This window comes from Coregonus lavaretus (assembly GCF_964263955.1).
Source record: "Coregonus lavaretus genome assembly, chromosome: 9".
Taxonomy (NCBI): Eukaryota; Metazoa; Chordata; class Actinopteri; order Salmoniformes; family Salmonidae; genus Coregonus; species Coregonus lavaretus.
In genome coordinates, this window is record NC_139996.1 from 21,341,599 (window position 1) to 21,361,197 (window position 19,599).

The following is a 19,599-nucleotide window of genomic DNA, read 5'->3' on the forward strand; positions in this document are numbered from 1 at the left end:
CACGGCGAGTGGAGTTTAGACCAAAAAGCTCTATTTTTGTCTCATCAGACCACATGACCTTCTCCCATTCCTCCTCTGGATCATCCAGATGGTCATTGGCAAACTTCAGACGGGCTGGACATGTGCTGGCTTGAGCAGGGGGACCTTGCGTGCGCTGCAGGATTTTAATCCATGACGGCGTAGTGTGTTACTAATGGTTTTCTTTGAGACTGTGGTCCTAGCTCTCTTCAGGTCATTGACCAGGTCCTGCCGTGTAGTTCTGGGCTGATCCCTCACCTTCCTCATGATCATTGATGCCCCACGAGGTGAGCCCCAGACCGAGGGTGATTGACCATCATCTTGAACTTCTTCCATTTTCTAATAATTGCGCCAACAGTTGTTGCCTTCTCACCAAGCTGCTTGCCTATTGTCCTGTAGCCCATCCCAGCCTTGTGCAGGTCTACAATTTTATCCCTGATGTCCTTACACAGCTCTCTGGTCTTGGCCATTGTGGAGAGGTTGGAGTCTGTTTGATTGAGTGTGTGGACGGGTGTCTTTTATACAGGTAACGAGTTCAAACAGGTGCAGTTAATACAGGTAATGAGTGGAGAACAGGAGTGCTTCTTAAAGAAAAACTAACAGGTCTGTGAGAGCCGGAATTCTTACTGGTTGGTAGGTGATCAAATACTTATGTCATGCAATAAAATGCAAATTGATTACTTAAAAATCATACAATGTGATTTTCTGGATATTTGTTTTAGATTCCGTCTCTCACAGTTGAAGTGTACCTATGATAAATATTACAGACCTCTACATGCTTTGTAAGTAGGAAAACCTGCAAAATCGGCAGTGTATCAAATACTTGTTCTCCCCACTGTTTATATTTTTAAAGGATATGTGTGTGTGTGTGTGTGTGTATGTATATATATGTATGTATGTATGTATGTATGTATGTATGTATGTATGTATGTATGTATGTATGTATGTATGTATGTATGTATGTATGTATGTATGTATGTATGTATGTATGTGTGTGTGTGTGTGTGTGTGTGTGTGTGTGTGTGTGTGTGTGTGTATATATATGTATGTGTGTATGTGTATATATGTATATATATATATATATATATATCTGTGTATGTATGTATGTATGTATGTGTGTATATACAGTGGGGAGAACAAGTATTTGATACACTGCCGATTTTCCTACTTTTTAAGGTATCGGTGACCAACAGATGCATATCTGTATTCCCAGTCATGTGAAATCCATAGATTAGGGCCTAATTTATTTATTTCAATTGACTGATTTCCTACCCAACCCTGCCTAAGGGTGCTCTCTACAGCACAGAGACAGAGAGGAGAGGAGAGTCGGCTGTGTGAGAGGGAGATAATGGAGTCAGGGCGGTAGAGCTGAGAGTAGAGTGATGATGCTGGAAGAACCCCGGGGCAACAAACCATAGAGATCCTATGAAATTAGTATTCAAATTCCTAATTCAATGCATCAAACGCTCTGCGATTAACTGAATTTCTGATTTTTGACTGACCTTTTGACATCGGTAATACTATTCCTTATCTTATCCTGTAGATAAGATACTATTCCTTCTATATCTTGTAGCTTGTATTTGAACTAGACTGGTAGCATTTTATCATGCTTTTACATGTTTTTGCCAACAACATCCCTATCTCTTGCTGCAGCAGTATTTCTCATCCCGTTTCCTACCAGAGACTGGCATGTTACAGAACTACTCAAAATAAACCAAGAGCTTAACAAGCCAACTGATAAACTAACTGGAAGAATAGCAAACAGTATTCCACAGACTGTTCTACAGGGACCTGCTTAAATGCCAGAATCCATCCAGCCAGCCTGGCCCTCCAGGAGATCAAAACCAGGCAGATACCCTCCACTACTGGCTCAAATAGCTGACCAATCAGCCTGTTACCAACCCTTAGTAAAGTTTTGTAAAAAATTGTTTGACCAGATACAAATTGACAACAGACTTTCAGCACGCTTATAGGGAAGGACATTCAACAAGCACGGCACTTACACAAATGACTGATGATTGGCTGAGAGAAATTGATGATTGATGTTTTGTTAGACTTCAGTGCTTTTGACATTATCGATCATAGTCTACTGATAGAAAAACGTATGTGTTATGGCTTTACACCCCCTGCTATATTGTGGATAAAGAGTTACCTGTCTAACAGAACACAGAGGGTGTTCTTTCATGGAAGCCTCTCCAACTTTATTATGTCATGTTTTGTGTGGACCCCAGGAAGAGTAGCTGCTGCTTTTGCAACAGCTAATGGGGATCCTAATAAAATACCAAAATACCAAACATAATCCTGATAGAATCAGGAATTCCCCAGGGCAGCTGTCTAGGCCCCTTACTTTTTTTCAATTTTTACTAATGACATGCCACTGGCTTTGAGTAAAGCCAGTGTGTCTATGTATGCAGATGACTCAGCTACTACAGCGAGTGAAATCATTGCAACACTTAACAAAGAGTTGCAGTTAGTTTCAGAATGGGTGGCAAGGACTAAGTTAGTCCTAAATGTTTGAAAAGCTAAAAGCATTGTATTTGGGACAAATCATTCACTAAACCCTAAACCTCAAATAAGTATTGTAATACATAATGTGGAAATTGAGCAAGTTGAGGTGACTAAACTGCTTGGAGTAACCCTGGATTGTAAACTGTCATGGTCAAAACGTGTTGATACAACAGTAGCTAAGATGGGGAGAAGTCTGTCCATAATAAAGTGCTGCTCTGCCTTCTTAACAGCACTATCAACAAGGCAGGTCCTACAGGCCATAGTTTTGTCGCACCTGGACTACTGTTTAGTCGTGGGGTCAGGTGCCACAAAAAGGGACCTCGGAAAATTACAATTGGCTCAGAACAGGGCAGCACAGTTGGCCCTTAAATGTACACGGAGAGCTAACATTAATAATATGCATGTACATCTCTCATGGCTCAAAGTGGAGGGAGAGATTGACTTCATCACTACTTTTTTTTTTTTTTTACCCCCTTTTTCAATCTTGTCTCATCGCTGTAACTCCCCAACGGGCTCGGGAGGCGAAGGTCAGCCTGCAGGCGCCCGGCCCGCCACAAGAGCACGATGAGCCAAGTAAAGCCCCCCCCGGCCAAACCCTCCCCTAACCCGGACGATGCTGGGCCAATTGTGCGCCGCCCTATGGGACTCCCGATCACGGCCAGTTGTGATACAGCCCGGGATCGAACCCAGGTCTGTAGTGATGCCTCTAGCACTGCGATGTAGTGCCTTAGACCGCTGCACCACTTGGGAGGCCCTATCACTACTTGTTTTTGTAAGAAGTGTTGACATGCTGAATGCACCGAGGTGTCTATTTAAACTACTAGCACACAGCTTGGACACCCATGCATACCCCACAAGACATGCAACCAAAGGTCTCTTCACAATCCCCAAGTCAAAACCAGAGTATGGGAGGCGCACAGTACTACATAGAGCCATGGCCACATGGAACTCTATTCTATATCAGGTAACTGATGCAAGAATCAGATTTCTAAAAAACCCTGATAAAAATACACCTTATGGGACAGCTGGGACTGTGAAGAGACACACACACACAGGCACAGACACACATGATAAGACACGCACTCTGCACACACGTACACATGAATTTTGTATTGTAGATATGTGGTAGTAGAGTAGTGGTCTGAGGGAACACACTAAATGTGTTGTGAAAAGTGTTATATTTTAAATTGTTTATAACTGCCTTAATGTTGCTTGACCCCAGGAAGAGTAGCTGCTGCCATGGCAGCAGCTAATGTGGATCCTTAATAAATACAAATACTACAGTAGACTCTTCCTACATCCCCCTGCAGCAAGGACACAGAGGACAAACTGATTTACCACTGAACAACTCCTCAATACACGCTCACACATTCACACAGGTGAGTGAATGTACAAGACAAGTCACTCTCCATCTCCTCTGCAGATTCAACACAACACTCACTCAAACACACATACTTGCCATGCAAGGCATGCACAGGTTACGGGTTTCCTACATTAGCTACAATTTCTCCCTGCGGATCTAATTATGGGGCGTATTCAGAATGTACTATTATCTTAGACCTGCTCCCGTCTACTCTTCAGGGGTCTGGAGGAAAACTCCTCTTAATGAACTCCACAAATACTACTGACAGACACAACTTTTCCCATTCATATTAATCTAGGTTAAATATTAATGAATGTATTGGTATTTCAGCAGTATCTAGGGCTAGAGGAAGTTATTGTATCCCTGGGGGTTCAGGCGATGCTCTTCCTGTAGCTGAGTAGTGAGGAGGAGAAAATGGTAGAGGAGAGGAGAGTTAACTTGGCAGCACAACCCAAATAAGCCCTAGAGATCAGGAAGTGGGCTTGTGTACCGCTGGCGGGCTCGGACAAGGCATTAGCTCTGTGAGTATGTTGTGTGAGTGTGTCTGTAAGCTTTGACTGACTGCTGTGAAACCAGGCCTACGCAAGGCTCCCCAAGGGTGATACAGAGTACAGAATGGGTCAACACACCAGATCTCATCTCACATGACCTCCAAAGTCATTTTATTTCAGCATGACATTTATCCCCACAATATTGACATCAATCATCAGTTAAATAAAAAAGGATATAAAATACCATCCAATTTAATCTATTTAAAATATGCTGTAACCTTGATTGTATCGGCTTGATTGTATCGACGAGTCCAGAATATGTTCTTAAACATATAATATAATACCAATAACTTAATAATGCATGTCTGCCAATGTGAAAATACCAGCAGGCCAATACATTTGCTTGTCAAAGTGTGTGAAGTCTGTAATAACAAGAGAACGCTATTCTCTTCTTTCCACTGATAAAGAAACCCATAGGGAGAATGAAGACAATATGTAATGTATTGCCAATAGCAAGATAATAGAGAAATGTTGAGACGGTCAAATAGCTTTAAGTTAAGTGCTTTTTCAGAAAGATGGGAACACACAGTACTGCAGGGTTGGTAATCCCTCTTTAGGTAACCCAGTGTGCCAATAGAATACAGTGGCTGACTAATATAACCTGCCATCCCTCCTCCCACTTGTTCTACAGGGTGTGTGTTTGCTGATTGATGCATGGGCTTTCTGCTTACATCCAACAAACAACCACACTACTAGGAGTTTTGCCTTTCAACAATTGTCTATATTGGTATTCAGTGCTATTAAGCTGTGGGGACAATATTGCTAAACTAAAACTCAATAGTTATCAAAACCTTGAAGACTACTCCAAAAGAGTCTGTGCTGGATTGCTGATGTTTTCTTCACTTGCTCTTTCCATGACATAGACTGACCAGGTGAATCCAGGTAAAAGCTATGATCCGTTATTGATGTCACTAAATCCATTTCAATCAGTGTAGATGAAGGGGAGGAGACAGGTTAAATAAGGATTTTTAAACCTTGAGACAATTGAGACATGGATTGTGTATGTGTGCCATTCAGAGGGTGAATGGGCAAGACAAAATATTTAAGGGCCTTTGAACGGGGTATGGTAATAGGTGCCAGGCGCACCGGTTTGTGCCAAGAACTGCAATGCTGCTGGGTTTTTCACACTCAACAGTTCCCTGTGTGTATCAAGAAATGGTCCACCACCCAAAGGACATCCAGCCAACTTCACACAACTGTGGAAAGCATTGGAGTCAACATGGGCCAGCATCCCCGTGGAACGGTTTCGAAAACCTTGAGGAACTCAATATTAGGAAGGGTTTTGTACACTCAGTGTATAGTGGGGTTGTATAAGCTGCTGAAGAAGTGCTGGAGCCCACTGATTATGGAGCAGGGTAGGAAGCTCTCAAAGAACAAGCAGTAGGAAAAAGTTGAATCAGAAGGTGTTTATCACAGAGAGAATCTAATTTACAAATCCAAACTTTCTCTCTCTGTTGTACATGAAATTAACCCTGCTGTGTTCTTCATCCACTCAGAAACTGTTTTGGGCGGCTATTTAGCTCTTGTGTACAAAGTCACAGTCACACACATACATGCACACGTATGCTGATACATACGGACATCTCTTCTCTTCCCTGCTCATATTAGGAGAGAGGCTCAGGGCCTCGTGTATACCGCAACAAAAATAAGGTAAATGGGAAACATAAGCGAAAACGATGGATCCTCAACTCAGAAACTGTTTCCTTTTACCTTGACCCTTGGGCCAGGGGAAATAATCTTATTAAAGTCTTTAAAGGCAAAGAAAAAAAAGATACTATAGAAATATGGTAATTATAGAATGAAAACATTTTCAGTTGATTAATGCTTGAGGGTGAATCAGTGGACTTGGAGGTGCTTGCTGGGCTGCCATCACATCCCTGGATCAGCATCTCTGTGTATCAGTCTCAGCAAGGGACGAGGCCTGAGCCAGACCCATGAGCTCTAGCAGAGGGAGGGGCCGGAGAGACCAACCCTCTGAAGAGAGTTTCCGCCAGACATAAGGGTCAGAGAGGGGGCTAGAGGGAGCTCTGTGTCCTGATAAAGGCTGTCCTCTCACTGTGGCAGTCCAGCTCCTCGCTGTCCGACTCAGAGCCCCCCAGTGTTACCTGGTCCTCATCCCCCCACACGGTGGGGATCCCTTTATAGGACACCCTGCCCTGCCTCTCCCAGCCCAGCCCCAGGCCGAAGCCAAAGCCCACACGGATGCCCCCCGAGGCCCCTCCGCCTGTCTCCACAGAGTGCAGTTTGGTCCTCCGGGCCCAGGGGGCACCACCTGAGCGCAGCTGCAGCAGGAGGAAGACCCCGGCGAAGGCTGCCAAGATGAAGGCACAGCTGAGCACCGCCAGCAGGGTGACCAGAGGGGAGGACAGGCCCAGGCTAGGCCCTGGAGACTCTTCCTCTCCCCCCTGCTCTGACCCCACTGGGCTCTCCCCTGGTGCACTCCCCTCTCCCTGGAGGACGGGGCCAGTTGGGGACTTGCGCTGGACCTGGTTCTGGTGCAGGCAGGCGGTGAGGACCAGGTGACTGTGAGGGGGGCAGGAGAGGCAGTCGTTGGGCCCAGGGCTGGAGCAGGTGAGGCAGGCAGGGTGGCAGGGCAGGCAGGCCTGGATGGAGGACAAGTCCACCCAGTTGTCCAGGGACAGGTTGAGGAGCTGGGGGCCTGAGGTGAAGCCAGGGGGGCAGAGCTTCACACAACCCTGCAGGAACAGGGAGAAGCCTGGGCTGCACTCTGGATATGGGGAGAGAGGGGAAGAGGGAAAGAGAAAGAGGAAGAGATGAGTGAGAGAGAGCGAGAAAGCGAGATGATACACATACAAAGGGGGATGAGGTGCTGCTTTTCTGAGCAGTCAGTGGGGACAAACATTCGTACATACAACCCCACACAAAAAGGCAAAAACATGCCTGAAACCTTTTAACAGTCCTGCCATATGCATGAGAAGCCCACATCCACATGCCGAGTGTCACCAAGAGGCTTCTGACCCCATCTGCCTCCTCTCAGCCTCCCAAAACACAGCTGCTCTCCAACCCAACACCTCTCTCAATGTCACAGCCCTACTGCTGCCTGCCTGCCAGCCACTACTACATACCCCTCTCTGCTTTTCCAAAGTGACACCACATATGTTGTTTTCTCACACATTTGGGGTGATGCATACTCATGCATCACGATAAGAGAGACATTTAACTTTCAAATGGGTTTGGCTTGGCATTAAATGTGTATTCATGCTTTCGCGCAGCCCTCAAACTAGACACTCTGAATATTTTATGACCTGAGCTAGGCTTCATAACTTCATAAGTAGGTCTAGTAAGTGAATACTGTCCATAGCAATGAGCTAGGAACTCAACATGTCCCGTCATCAGTACCAGCAGTTACCAATGGAGGGCGCTGTCTCAATGTGTAAAGAGAGTAGGAATCTTAGTGCTAGCTAGTTGTCTCAGTGTGTCTCAGACAGTCAGTCTCACCTATGCAGATCTGCTGGGCGTCGAAGGTCTTGCAGCTGTTGTTGGACGGCCGGGGGAAGTCAGGAGACGAGGGGTTAATGGAGCTGGAGCCCGTACCGTACAGGATCAGAGTAAACTGACTCAACACACCTGAGAGATGGGGAGGAGAGAGAGAGTGAACACATTTCAAACTCAAGAGAGAGGAGAAAGAAGAACAGAGAGAATGAACAATTCAATACCCCCAAGAGGAGAGAGGTAGACTGGGTGAGTGTGTCAGAGAGATAGTAATATAATGATGAGGAAGAGGGAAGAGGGAGGTGAGCTGACTGACAAACCCAGGGAGAGGAGGAGAAAGGCTGACTAAGAACACCTGACAGAGAATGAGAGAGAGAAAGAATGAGAGCGAGAGAGAGGTAACTGCACACCCTAATTGACAAACAAACAAACCAAAACAAAGGCAAAGTCTTTTCATTCTTTGTTGATTTCAAAAACGCTTTTGACTCAATTTGGCATGAAGATCTGCAATACAAATTGATGGAAAGCGGTATTAGGGGAAAAACATATGACATTATAAAATCCATGTACACAAACAACGGTGTGCGGTTATGATTGGCAAAAAACACACACATTTCTTTCCCCAGGGCTGTGGAGTGAGACAGGGATGCAGACCCACCCTTTTCAGCATATACAGTGCATTCGGAAAATATTCAGAATTTCCCTTTTTCCACATTTTGTTACGTTACAGCCTTATTCTAAAATGGATTAAATTAATTTTTTCCCTCATCAATCTACACACAATACCTCAAAATGACAAAGCGAAAACAGGTTTTTAGAAATTTTTGCAAATGTATAACAAATAAACTGAAATACCTTATTTACATAAGTATTCAGACCCTTTTCTATGAGACTTGAAATTGAGCTCAGGTGCATCCTGTTTCCATTGATCATCCTTGAAATGTTTCTACAACTTGATTGGAGTCCACCTGTGGTAAATGAAATTGATTGGACATGATTTGGAAAGGCACACACCTGTCTATATAAGGTCCCACAGTTGACAGTGCATACAGTTGAAGTCGGAGGTTTACATACACTTAGGTTGGAGACATTAAAACTCGTTTTTCAACCACTCCACAAATTTCTTGTTAACAAACTATAGTTTTGGCAAGTCGGTTAGGACATCTACTTTGTGCATGACACAAGTCATTTTTCCAACAATTGTTTACAGACAGATTATTTCACTTATAATTCACTGTATCACAATTCCAGTGGGTGAGAAGTTTACATGTTGACTGTGCCTTTAAACAGCTTGGAAAATTCCAGAAAATGATGTAATGGCTTTAGAAGCTTCTGATAGGCTAATTGACATCATTTGAGTCAATTGGAGGTGTACCTGTGGATGTACAGTGGGGAGAACAAGTATTTGATACACTGCCGATTTTGCAGGTTTTCCTACATACAAAGCATGTAGAGGTCTGTAATTTTTATCATAGGTACACTTCAACTGTGAGAGACGGAATCTAAAACAAAAATCCAGAAAATCACATTGTATGATTTTTAAGTAATTAATTTGCATTTTATTGCATGACATAAGTATTTGATACATCAGAAAAGCAGAACTTCATATTTGGTACAGAAACCTTTGTTTGCAATTACAGAGATCGTACGTTTCCTGTAGGTCTTGATCAGGTTTGCACACACTGCAGCAGGGATTTTGGCCCACTCCTCCATACAGACCTTCTCCAGATCCTTCAGGTTTCGGGGCTGTCGCTGGGCAATATGGACTTTCAGCTCCCTCCAAAGATGTTCTATTGGGTTCAGGTCTGGAGACTGGCTAGGACCCTCCAGGACCTTGAGATGCTTCTTACAGAGGTACTCCTTAGTTTCCCTGGCTGTGTGTTCCGGGTCGTTGTCATGCTGGAAGACCCAGCCACGACCCATCTTCAATGCTCTTACTGAGGGAAGGAGGTTGTTGGCCAAGATCTCGCGAAACATGGCCCCATCCATCCTCCCCTCAATACGGTGCAGTCGTCCTGTCCCCTTTGCAGAAAAGCATCCCCAAAGAATGATGTTTCCACCTCCATGCTTCACGGTTGGGATGGGTGTTCTTGGGGTTGTACTCCTACTTCTTCGTCCTCCAAACACGGCGAGTGGAGTTTAGACCAAAAAGCTCTAATTTTGTCTCATCAGACCACATGACCTTCTCCCATTCCTCCTCTGGATCATCCAGATGGTCATTGGCAAACTTCAGACGGGCCTGGACAGGCTTGAGCAGGGGGACCTTGCGTGCGCAGCAGGATTTTAATCCATGACGGCGTAGTGTATTACTAATGGTTTTCTTTGAGACTGTGGTCCCAGCTCTCTTCAGGTCATAGACCAGGTCCTGCCGTGTAGTTCTGGGCTGATCCCTTACCTTCCTCATGATCATTGATGCCCCACGAGGTGAGATCTTGCATGGAGCCCCAGACCGAGGGTGATTGACCGTCATCTTGAACTTCTTCCATTTTCTAATAATTGCGCCAACAGTTGTTGCCTTCTCACCAAGCTGCTTGCCTATTGTCCTGTAGCCCATCCCAGCCTTGTGCAGGTCTACAATTTTATCCCTGATGTCCTTACACAGCTCTCTGGTCTTTGCCATTGTGGAGAGGTTGGAGTCTGTTTGATTGAGTGTGTGGACAGGTGTTTTTTATACAGGTAACGAGTTCAAACAGGTGCAGTTAATACAGGTAATGAGTGGAGAACAGGAGGGCTTCTTAAAGAAAAACTAACAGGTCTGTGAGAGCCGGAATTCTTACTGGTTGGTAGGTGATCAAATACTTATGTCATGCAATAAAATGCAAATTAATTACTTAAAAATCATACAATGTGATTTTCTGGATTTTTGTTTTAGATTCCGTCTCTCACAGTTGAAGTGTACCTATGATAAAAATTACAGACCTCTACATGCTTTGTAAGTAGAATAACCTGCAAAATCGGCAGTGTATCAAATACTTGTTCTCCACTCTGTATTTCAAGGCCTACCTTTAAACTCAGTGCTTCTTTGCTTGACATCATGGGAAAATCAAAAGAAATCAGCCAAGACCTCAGAAAAAAAATGGTAGACCTCCACAAGTCTGGTTCATCCTTGGGAGCAATTTCCAAACGCCTGAAGGTACCACGTTCATCTGTACAAACAATAGTACGCAAGTATAAACACCATGGGACCACGCAGCCATCATACCGCTCAGGAAGGAGACACGTTCTGTCTTCTAGAGATGAACATTGGTGCGAAAAGTGCAAATATATTCCAGAACAACAGCAAAGGACCTTGTGAATATGCTGGAGGAAACAGGTACAAAAGTATATATATCCACAGTAAAACAAGTCCTATATCAACATAACCTGAAAGGCCGCTCAGCAAGGAAGAAGCCACTGCTCCAAAACCACCATAAAAAAGTCAGACTACGGTTTGCAACTGCACATGGAGACAAAGATCGTACTTTTTGGAGAAATGTCCTCTGGTCTGATGAAACAAAAATAGAACTGTTTGGCCATAATGACCATCGTTATGTTTGGAGGAAAAGGGGGATGCTTGCAAGCCGAAGAACACCATCCCAACGTGAAGCACGGGGGTGGCAGCATCATGCTGTGGGGGTGCTTTGCTGCAGGAGGGACTGGTGCACTTCACAAAATAGATGGCATCATGAGGAAGGAAAATTATGTGGATATATTGAAGCAACATCTCAAGACATCAGTCAGGAAGTTAAAGCTTGGTCGCAAATGAGTCTTCCAAATGGACAATGACCCCAAGCATACTTCCAAAGTTATGGCAAAATGGCTTAAGGACAACAAAGTCAAGGTATTGGAGTGGCCATCACAAAGCCCTGACCTCAATGCTATAGAACATTTGTGGGCAGAACTGAAAAAGCGTGTGCGAGCAAGGAGGCCTACAAACCTGACTCAGTCACACTAGCTCTGTCAGGAGGAATGGGCCAAAATTCACCCAATTTATTGTGGGAAGCTTGTGGAAGGCTACCGGAAACGTTTGACCCAAGTTAAACAATTTAAAGGCAATACTACCAAATACTAATTGAGTGTATGTCAACTTCTGACCCACTGGGAATGTGATGAAATAAATAAAAGCTGAAATAAATCACTCTCTACTATTATTCTGACATTTCACATTCTTAAAATAAAGTAGTGATCCTAACTGACCTAAGACAGGGAATTTTTACTAGGATTAAATGTCAGGAATTGTGAAAAACTGAGTTTAAATGTATTTGGCTAAGATGTACGTAAACTTCCGACTTCAACTGTATCAGAGCAAAAACCAAGCCATGAGGTCGAAGGAATTGTCCGTAGAGCTCCGAGGCAGGATTGTCTCGAGGCACAGATCTGGGGAAGGGGACCAAAAGTGTGCAGCATTGAAGGTCCCCAAGAACACAGTGGCCTCAATCTTTCTTAAATGGAAGAAGTTTGGAACCACCAAGACTCTTCCTAGAGCTGGCCGCCCGGCCAAACTGAGCAATCGGGGGAGAAGGGCCTTGGTCAGGGAGGTGACCAAGAACACGATGGTCACTCTGAATGAGCTCCAGAGTTCCTCTGTGGAGATGGGAGAACCTTCCAGAAGGATAATCAATCAACCCACCAATCAGGCATTTATGGTAGAGTGGCCAGATGGAAGCCACTCCTCAGTAAAAGGCACATGACAGCCTGCTTAGAGTTTGTCAAAAGGCACCTAAAGGACTCTCAGACCATGAGAAACAAGATTCTCTGGTCTGATGAAACCAAGATTGAACTCTTTGGCCTGAATGCCAAGTGCCACGTCTGGAGGAACCCTGGCACCATCCCTACGGTGAAGCATGGTGGTGGCAGCGTCATGCTGTGGGGATGTTTTTCAGCGGCAGGGACTTGGAGACTAGTCAGGATTGAGGGAAAGATGAACGGAGCAAAGTACGGAGTGATCCTTGATGAAAACCTGCTCCAGAGCACTCAGGACCTCAGACTGGGGTGAAGGTTCACCTTCCAACAAGAAAAACGACCCTAAGCACACAGCCAAGACAACGCAGGAGTGGCTTCGGAACAAGTCTCTGAATGTCCTTGAGTGGCCCAGCCAGAGCCCGCACTTGAACCCGATCGAACATCCCTGGAGAGACCTAAAAATAGCTGTGCAGTGACGCTCCCCATCCGACCTGACAGCGCTTGAGAGGATCTTCAGAGAAGAATGGGAGAAACTCCCCAAATACAGGTGTGCCAAGCTTGTAGCGTTATACCCAAGAAGACTCAAGACTGTAATTGCTGCCAAAAGTGTTTCAACAAAGTACTGAGTAAAGGGTCTCAATACTTATGTAAATGTGATATTTCCTTTTATTTTATAAATTTGCTAAGATTTCTAAAAACCTGTTTTTGCTTTGTCATTATGGGGTATTGTGTGTAGATTGATGAGGAAAAAAATACAATTTAATCCATTTTAGAATAAAGCTGTAACCTAACAAATTGTGGAAAAAGTCAAGGGGTCTGAATACTTTCCTAATGCACTTTATATCAACGAATTGGCGAGGGCACTAGAACAGTCTGCAGCACCCAGCCTAACCCTACTAGAATCTGAAGTAAAATGTCTACTGTTTGCTGATGATCTGGTTCTTCTGTCCCCAACCAAGGAGGGCCTACCACAGCACCTAGATCTTCTGCACAGATTCTGTCAGACCTGGGCCCTGACAGTAAATCTCAGTAAGACAAAAATAATGGTGTTCCAAAAAAGGTCCAGTTGCCAGGACCACAAATACAAATTCCATCTAGACACCGTTGCCCTAGAGCACACAAAAAAAAAGACACATACCTCGGCCTAAACATCAGCGCCACAGGTAACTTCCACAAAGCTGTGAACAATCTGAGAGACAAGGCAAGAAGGGCCTTCTACACCATCAAAAGGAACATAAAATTTGACATACCAATTAGGATCTGGTACTTGAATCAGTTATAGAACCCATTGCCCGTTATGGTTGAGGTCTGGGGTCCACTCACCAACCAAAAATTCACAAAATGGGACAAACACCAAATTGAGACTCTGCATGCAAAATTCTGCAAAAATATCCCCCGTGTTCAACATAAAACACAAAATAATGCATGCAGAGCAGAATTAGGCCGATACCCACTAATTACAGTGAGGGAAAAAAGTATTTGATCCCCTGCTGATTTTGTACGTTTGCCCACTGACAAAGACATGATCAGTCTATAATTTTAATGGTAGGTTTATTTGAACAGTGAGAGACAGAAAGACATTCCAGAAAAACGCATGTCAAAAATGTTATACATTTATTTGGATTTTAATGAGGGAAATAAGTATTTGACCCCTCTGCAAAACATGACTTAGTACATGGTGGCAAAACCCTTGTTGGCAATCACAGAGGTCAGACGTTTCTTGTAGTTGGCCACCAGGTTTGCACACATCTCAGGAGGGATTTTGTTCCACTCCTCTTTGCAGATCTTCTCCAAGTCATTAAGGTTTCGAGGCTGACGTTTGGCAACTCGAATCTTCAGCTCCCTCCACAGATTTTCTGTGGGATTAAGGTCTGGAGACTGGCTAGGCCACTCCAGGACCTTAATGTGCTTCTTCTTGAGCCACTCCTTTGTTGCCTTGGCCATGTGTTTTGGGTCATTGTCATGCTGGAATACCCATCCACGACCCATTTTCAATGCTCTGGCTGAGGGAAGGAGGTTCTCACCCAAGATTTGACGGTACATGGCCCCGTCCATCGTCCCTTTGATGCGGTGAAGTTGTCCTGTCCCCTTAGCAGAAAAACACCCCCAAAGCATAATGTTTCCACCTCCATGTTTGACTGTGGGGGTGGTGTTCTTGGGGTCATAGGCAGCATTCCTCCTCCTCCAAACACGGCGAGTTAAGTTGATGCCAAAGAGCTCGATTTTGGTCTCATCTGACCACAACACTTTCACCCAGTTCTCCTCTGAATCATTCAGATGTTCATTGGCAAACTTCAGACGGCCCTGTATATGTGCTTTCTTGAGCAGGGGGACCTTGCGGGCGCTGCAGGATTTCAGTCCTTCACGGCGTAGTGTGTTACCAATTGTTTTCTTGGTGACTATGGTCCCAGCTGCCTTGAGATCATTGACAAGATCCTCCCGTGTAGTTCTGGGCTGATTCCTCACCATTCTCATGATCATTGCAACTCCACGAGGTGAGATCTTGCATGGAGCCCCAGGCCGAGGGAGATTGACAGTTCTTTTGTGTTTCTTCCATTTGCGATTTTTTTGTTGTTATTCTGTCTCTCACTGTTCAAATAAACCTACCATTAAAATTATATACTGATCATTTCTTTGTCAGTGGGCAAACGTACAAAATCAGCAGGGGATCAAATACTTTTTTCCCTCACTGTATCAAAATCCAGAAAAGAGCCGTTAAATTCTGCAACCACCTAAAAGTATAGTGATTCCCAAACCTTACATAACAAAGCCATCACCTACAGAGAGATGAACCTGGATAAGAGTCCCCTAAGCAAGCTGGTCCTGGGGCTCTGTTCACAAACAGACCCCACAGAGCCCCAGGATAGCAACACAATTAGACCCAACCAAATCATGAGAAAACAAAAAGATAATTACTTGACACATTGGAAATAATTAATCAAAAAACAGAACTAGAATGCTATTTGGCCCTAAACAGAGAGTACACAGTAGAAGAATACCTGACCACTGTGACTGACCCAAAATTAAGGAAGGCTTTGACTATGCACAGACTCAGTGAGCATAGCTTTGCTATTGAGAAATGCCACCGTAGGCAGACCTGGCTCTCAAGAGAAGACAGGCTATGTGCACACTGCCCACAAAATGAGGTGGAAACTGAGCAGCACTTCCTAACCTCCTGCCAAATGTATGACCATATTAGAGACACATATTTCCCTCATATTACACAGACCCATAATGAATACAAAAACAAATCCAATTTTGATAAACTCCCATATCTATTGGGTGAAATACCACAATGTGCCATCACAGCAGCAAGATTTGTGACCTGTTGGAGAACACAAAACCACTGTAAATACAAACCATATTTATGTTTATTTATCTTCCCTTTAGTACTTTAACTATTTGCACATCGTTACAACACTGTATATAGCCATAATATGACATTTGAAATGTCTCTATTCCTTTGGAAGTTTTGTGACTTTAATGTTTACTATAAAACAATTTTTTCACTATTGTTTATTATCTATTTCCCTTGCTTTGGCAATGTAAACATATGTTTCCCATGCCAATAAAGCCCTGAGAGAGAGAGAGAGAGAGAGAGAGAGCGAGAGCGAGAGCGAGAGCGAGAGCGAGAGCGAGAGCGAGAGCGAGAGCGAGAGCGAGAGCGAGAGCGAGAGCGAGAGAGAGAGAGAGAAAAGGCACGTGAACTGATATAGTGTGGACAGGAATAAGGATGAAGAGGCGGCGGAGGGAGTAGAGAGAAGCACTCATCTTATTTCCCCTGCTACACTAAGACTGTAACAAACAACATCAGAGGAGACCTTCTGGATTGAAGAGGAGGGAAAGGAGAAAGAATAGAGGAGGACGGAGCCTCTCTGGTGTATGTGAGGAGGGGTATGAATGTACACAGATGTCCTGTTACCATAGTCGTGCCCTTGTTCTGAGACATTCTCTATCTCCAGGGTCCACTCCCCTCGAGGGTCCTCGTCCCATGAGTGGGTGGTCATGAACGCCCAGTCATTAAATCCCTCTGATGAGTAGTCTTTAGGCCTGAAAAGAGGGCGAGAGAGAGTGGGGGGGAGATAGAGGGGGGGAGATAGAGAGAGACATGGGGAGGGAGAGCAAGTGGGAGAGAGAAAGAGGGGGAGAGAAAGAGGAGGGGATAGAACGAGAGGAGGGGAGAGAGAGAGAGAGAGAAACAGAGACACAGAGAGAAAAACAGAAAAAACATTCATCTCATTGCAACCACCATGAACAGAGCAGGGCTCTTCAAAAACAACACCTCCCAGAACGGCTGTCAAAAATACACTTCAAGCTAACAGAGCTGTAAAACAACAAGCACTGCATATGTTTTTCTGTGAACGTGTGTATGTTTACCTGGGGGGATCGTATATCTAGCGGACTGATACTGTATGAGGTTGATGAGGTTTCCTTTGTATATCTACAGTAGATGTGTGTGTGTGAGAGTACCTGGGTGCCAGCAGTGTAGAGCGTGTCCCTAGGGGGCTGATGAGGTGTATAGCCAGGTTTCCTCTGTGGTTGTAGGAGAGAGTGAGGCAGGCCTGGACGTGCTCCAGAGAGCTGACATACTCTGGTTTGCCCCAGCAGGCATCCAATGTCTTACTGAACAGCAGCCGGCTGCTTATGTCCCTAGGCTCTGAGAGCATGGTGAGAACACACTGGTGCTGTGGGCCCACACTTGTCCAGTTCTGAGCCAGGGCCACCATGGCCCCCGCATCCAGCAGACCATACCCATACGAATGACTCACTGAGACAGAAAAAGCATGAGAGAAGTTATGAAGAGTCAAGTGAGTCCATTTATCATGTAGTTCAGTTAGCCAAGGCATGTCCAATGAGAGCTCTCCTGTTACCTCTGCGGCCCACTCCATTGGTCCTCCAGTCGTCAGTGCTGAGGTGGGCGGGGTGAGAAGTTCTCACCACCAGGTGCTGCATGTCCCTCCACGTCAGGTTCATACTATACAGAGAGAGACGAATATGTATTCTTATGTTAGAGATATTCTAATAAAAGAGAGGAGAGTTTAACAGAAATATTCTAGTGAGAGAGATATCCCTCCATATCAGGTTCATACTACAGGCAGATAGGAAAGATAAAGACATACAATACAAAAAAGATGGATACAATCATCACTAGAAGCCTGAGGGATATGTCAGGGACATGTCAGTGTCAGTCACCCAAAGCTGTGAAATGGACGTGGTCCATAATGTTTTAACAGCAGTGTCCAGTAACAGCACCATTATAAAGGCAGCCATAAACACTGGTGTTTAATGGTGAGAGAACACAGTAAAACCTCATAGTAGGATAACAGGGTACTGTACTGTACAGCAAGCTGAGCTGACAAATTTCCCTAAGTGGTACCGCTCGTCTGTGCGGCTGTTTTCGACTGTCGGGGCAGATCACGTGGTCAAGCCAGCTGTGTGAACTTAGCGCTACCCACAGTGGAGCACCAGCAAAGCAGTCAGTAATGACAACTAGCCTTCATGTAGCTCCTAATGGTTTTGTTCTGGGAGGATGCCGGGACAGGTCACCTTCCACTAAGTAGAAGGGCCATATTAAATCTCTCCAGCTGATTTAGCAGCAGTAGGTAGGGCAGAGTGGACCAGACGTTTAGGGAACATATGCCTTTGAAGTGAGCAGAGAAAAGGAGGACTGCGGGCGAAGATAATCAAACCATGAATCACATGGGTTTACTGCTCACCTCGCTGCTCGCCGCGGTGCGCCGGGCCAAGACAAAAATAGAAGCGATAGACCCACTCCACAGCGCGACAGCGGTAGAGGCAGTAGCAGACTCTCACCTCAACAACCTTCCACATCCACACGCTCCCTCCATCAGCATTCACGTCTCACACTCTCTCATGTGTTATTAATAGACATGAACCTCCATCCAATCAATGTCACCTCGCTGGAAAAACAGCACTCTCCCTATTAAATGATTCCATCTCCATGAATTCCATCTCCTGAGGAAATACAGGCTGCCCTGTTATTGCTCTCTCTGGGGAAATGCTGAGGTGACCTACACTTTGGAGAATTATTGGGTTTGGACTGTCATTGTCTGTGAATTATAGGGTATATTGAAGCAAACTTCCTCCCTGCCTTCACAATGCCCTTCTCTGTTGCTGCAGTGGCTGGGGGGTGGCAATGACTACCAGTATGCAGTATATGTTTGTACTGTATGTGCAATGCTTGACTTGGACTGAAATAGGTGCTGGTACTCATTGTGGGTGCCGGTACTGTTTATATTTAGGCGCAGGAGCTCCACAATACTTTTAATATATTCTATAAGAGGAACAGGAGGGGGGGGGGGGGGGGGGTGTATGAGAGTGTGTGAGACAGTGGCTGTATCTCAAAAGGTTCCAAAAGGGTTCTTGCGGAGGGATAGAGTTTTTACCAATAACTGTTTTTATCTGAAGAACCCTTTTTGGAAGACGAGGGATCTTGGTAAGGCAAAGTGCTCTATCTAGAACCTTTAACATCATATTATTAAACGGGTGGGTCTAATCCTGAATGCTTATTGGTTAAAACCACATTCCAGCCGGTGTCTATTCCACAAGTTACCACCGGCTAAATCTATGACGTTAAAATGCCTATTTACTCTGTTCCATCTGACTGTGCAATCCACTGTCTCATAAGCCCAGCCAAGCAATTTATAAACTTGATCTCCACTATAAAAAGCATCTAGACATTATCTCACATTTATTTTAGACTAATATTTAGTTTTTAACAGTGGAGATTTGTATAAACCTTGCTGTCTGTCTCTCCGACATTTGCAACATTGTTTCAATTTTCAAATTCGATCTCCAGCTGTCCCATAGTAATGAATGTGTTGGGACGAGATGGACAGACAGGCAGAATTCTCAGCCAGTCTAAATAATTTGTATGGATATATACAAAGAAATGTCAATTGAAAAAAGGTAAAACGAAACGAAGTGCAGCTAGTTTGCAGTCTTTCCAGCTTCTGTTTGAAGTGATTGTGTTAACTGTGTTGTTGGCTAGCTCCTCTGAACAACAGTGTCCTGACGAGTGAG

At 44.6% G+C, this 19,599-nt stretch overlaps 1 protein-coding gene across 1 annotated transcript in view; it reads right to left on the minus strand.

Moving 5' to 3' along the window:
- Nucleotides 1–6,455: 6,455 nt before the first annotated feature.
- The window catches only part of furinb (furin (paired basic amino acid cleaving enzyme) b), a gene marked incomplete at both ends in the record, with an annotated part of 170,843 nt that continues 157,699 nt past the window's right edge, over nt 6,456–19,599 (minus strand). The window contains 5 exons of the mRNA XM_084169444.1: nt 6,456–7,168; nt 7,900–8,028; nt 16,478–16,605; nt 17,026–17,323; nt 17,427–17,530. Coding sequence (XP_084025570.1) covers nt 6,456–7,168; nt 7,900–8,028; nt 16,478–16,605; nt 17,026–17,323; nt 17,427–17,530 — 1,372 coding nt within the window. The remainder of the gene's footprint in view (nt 7,169–7,899; nt 8,029–16,477; nt 16,606–17,025; nt 17,324–17,426; nt 17,531–19,599) is intronic.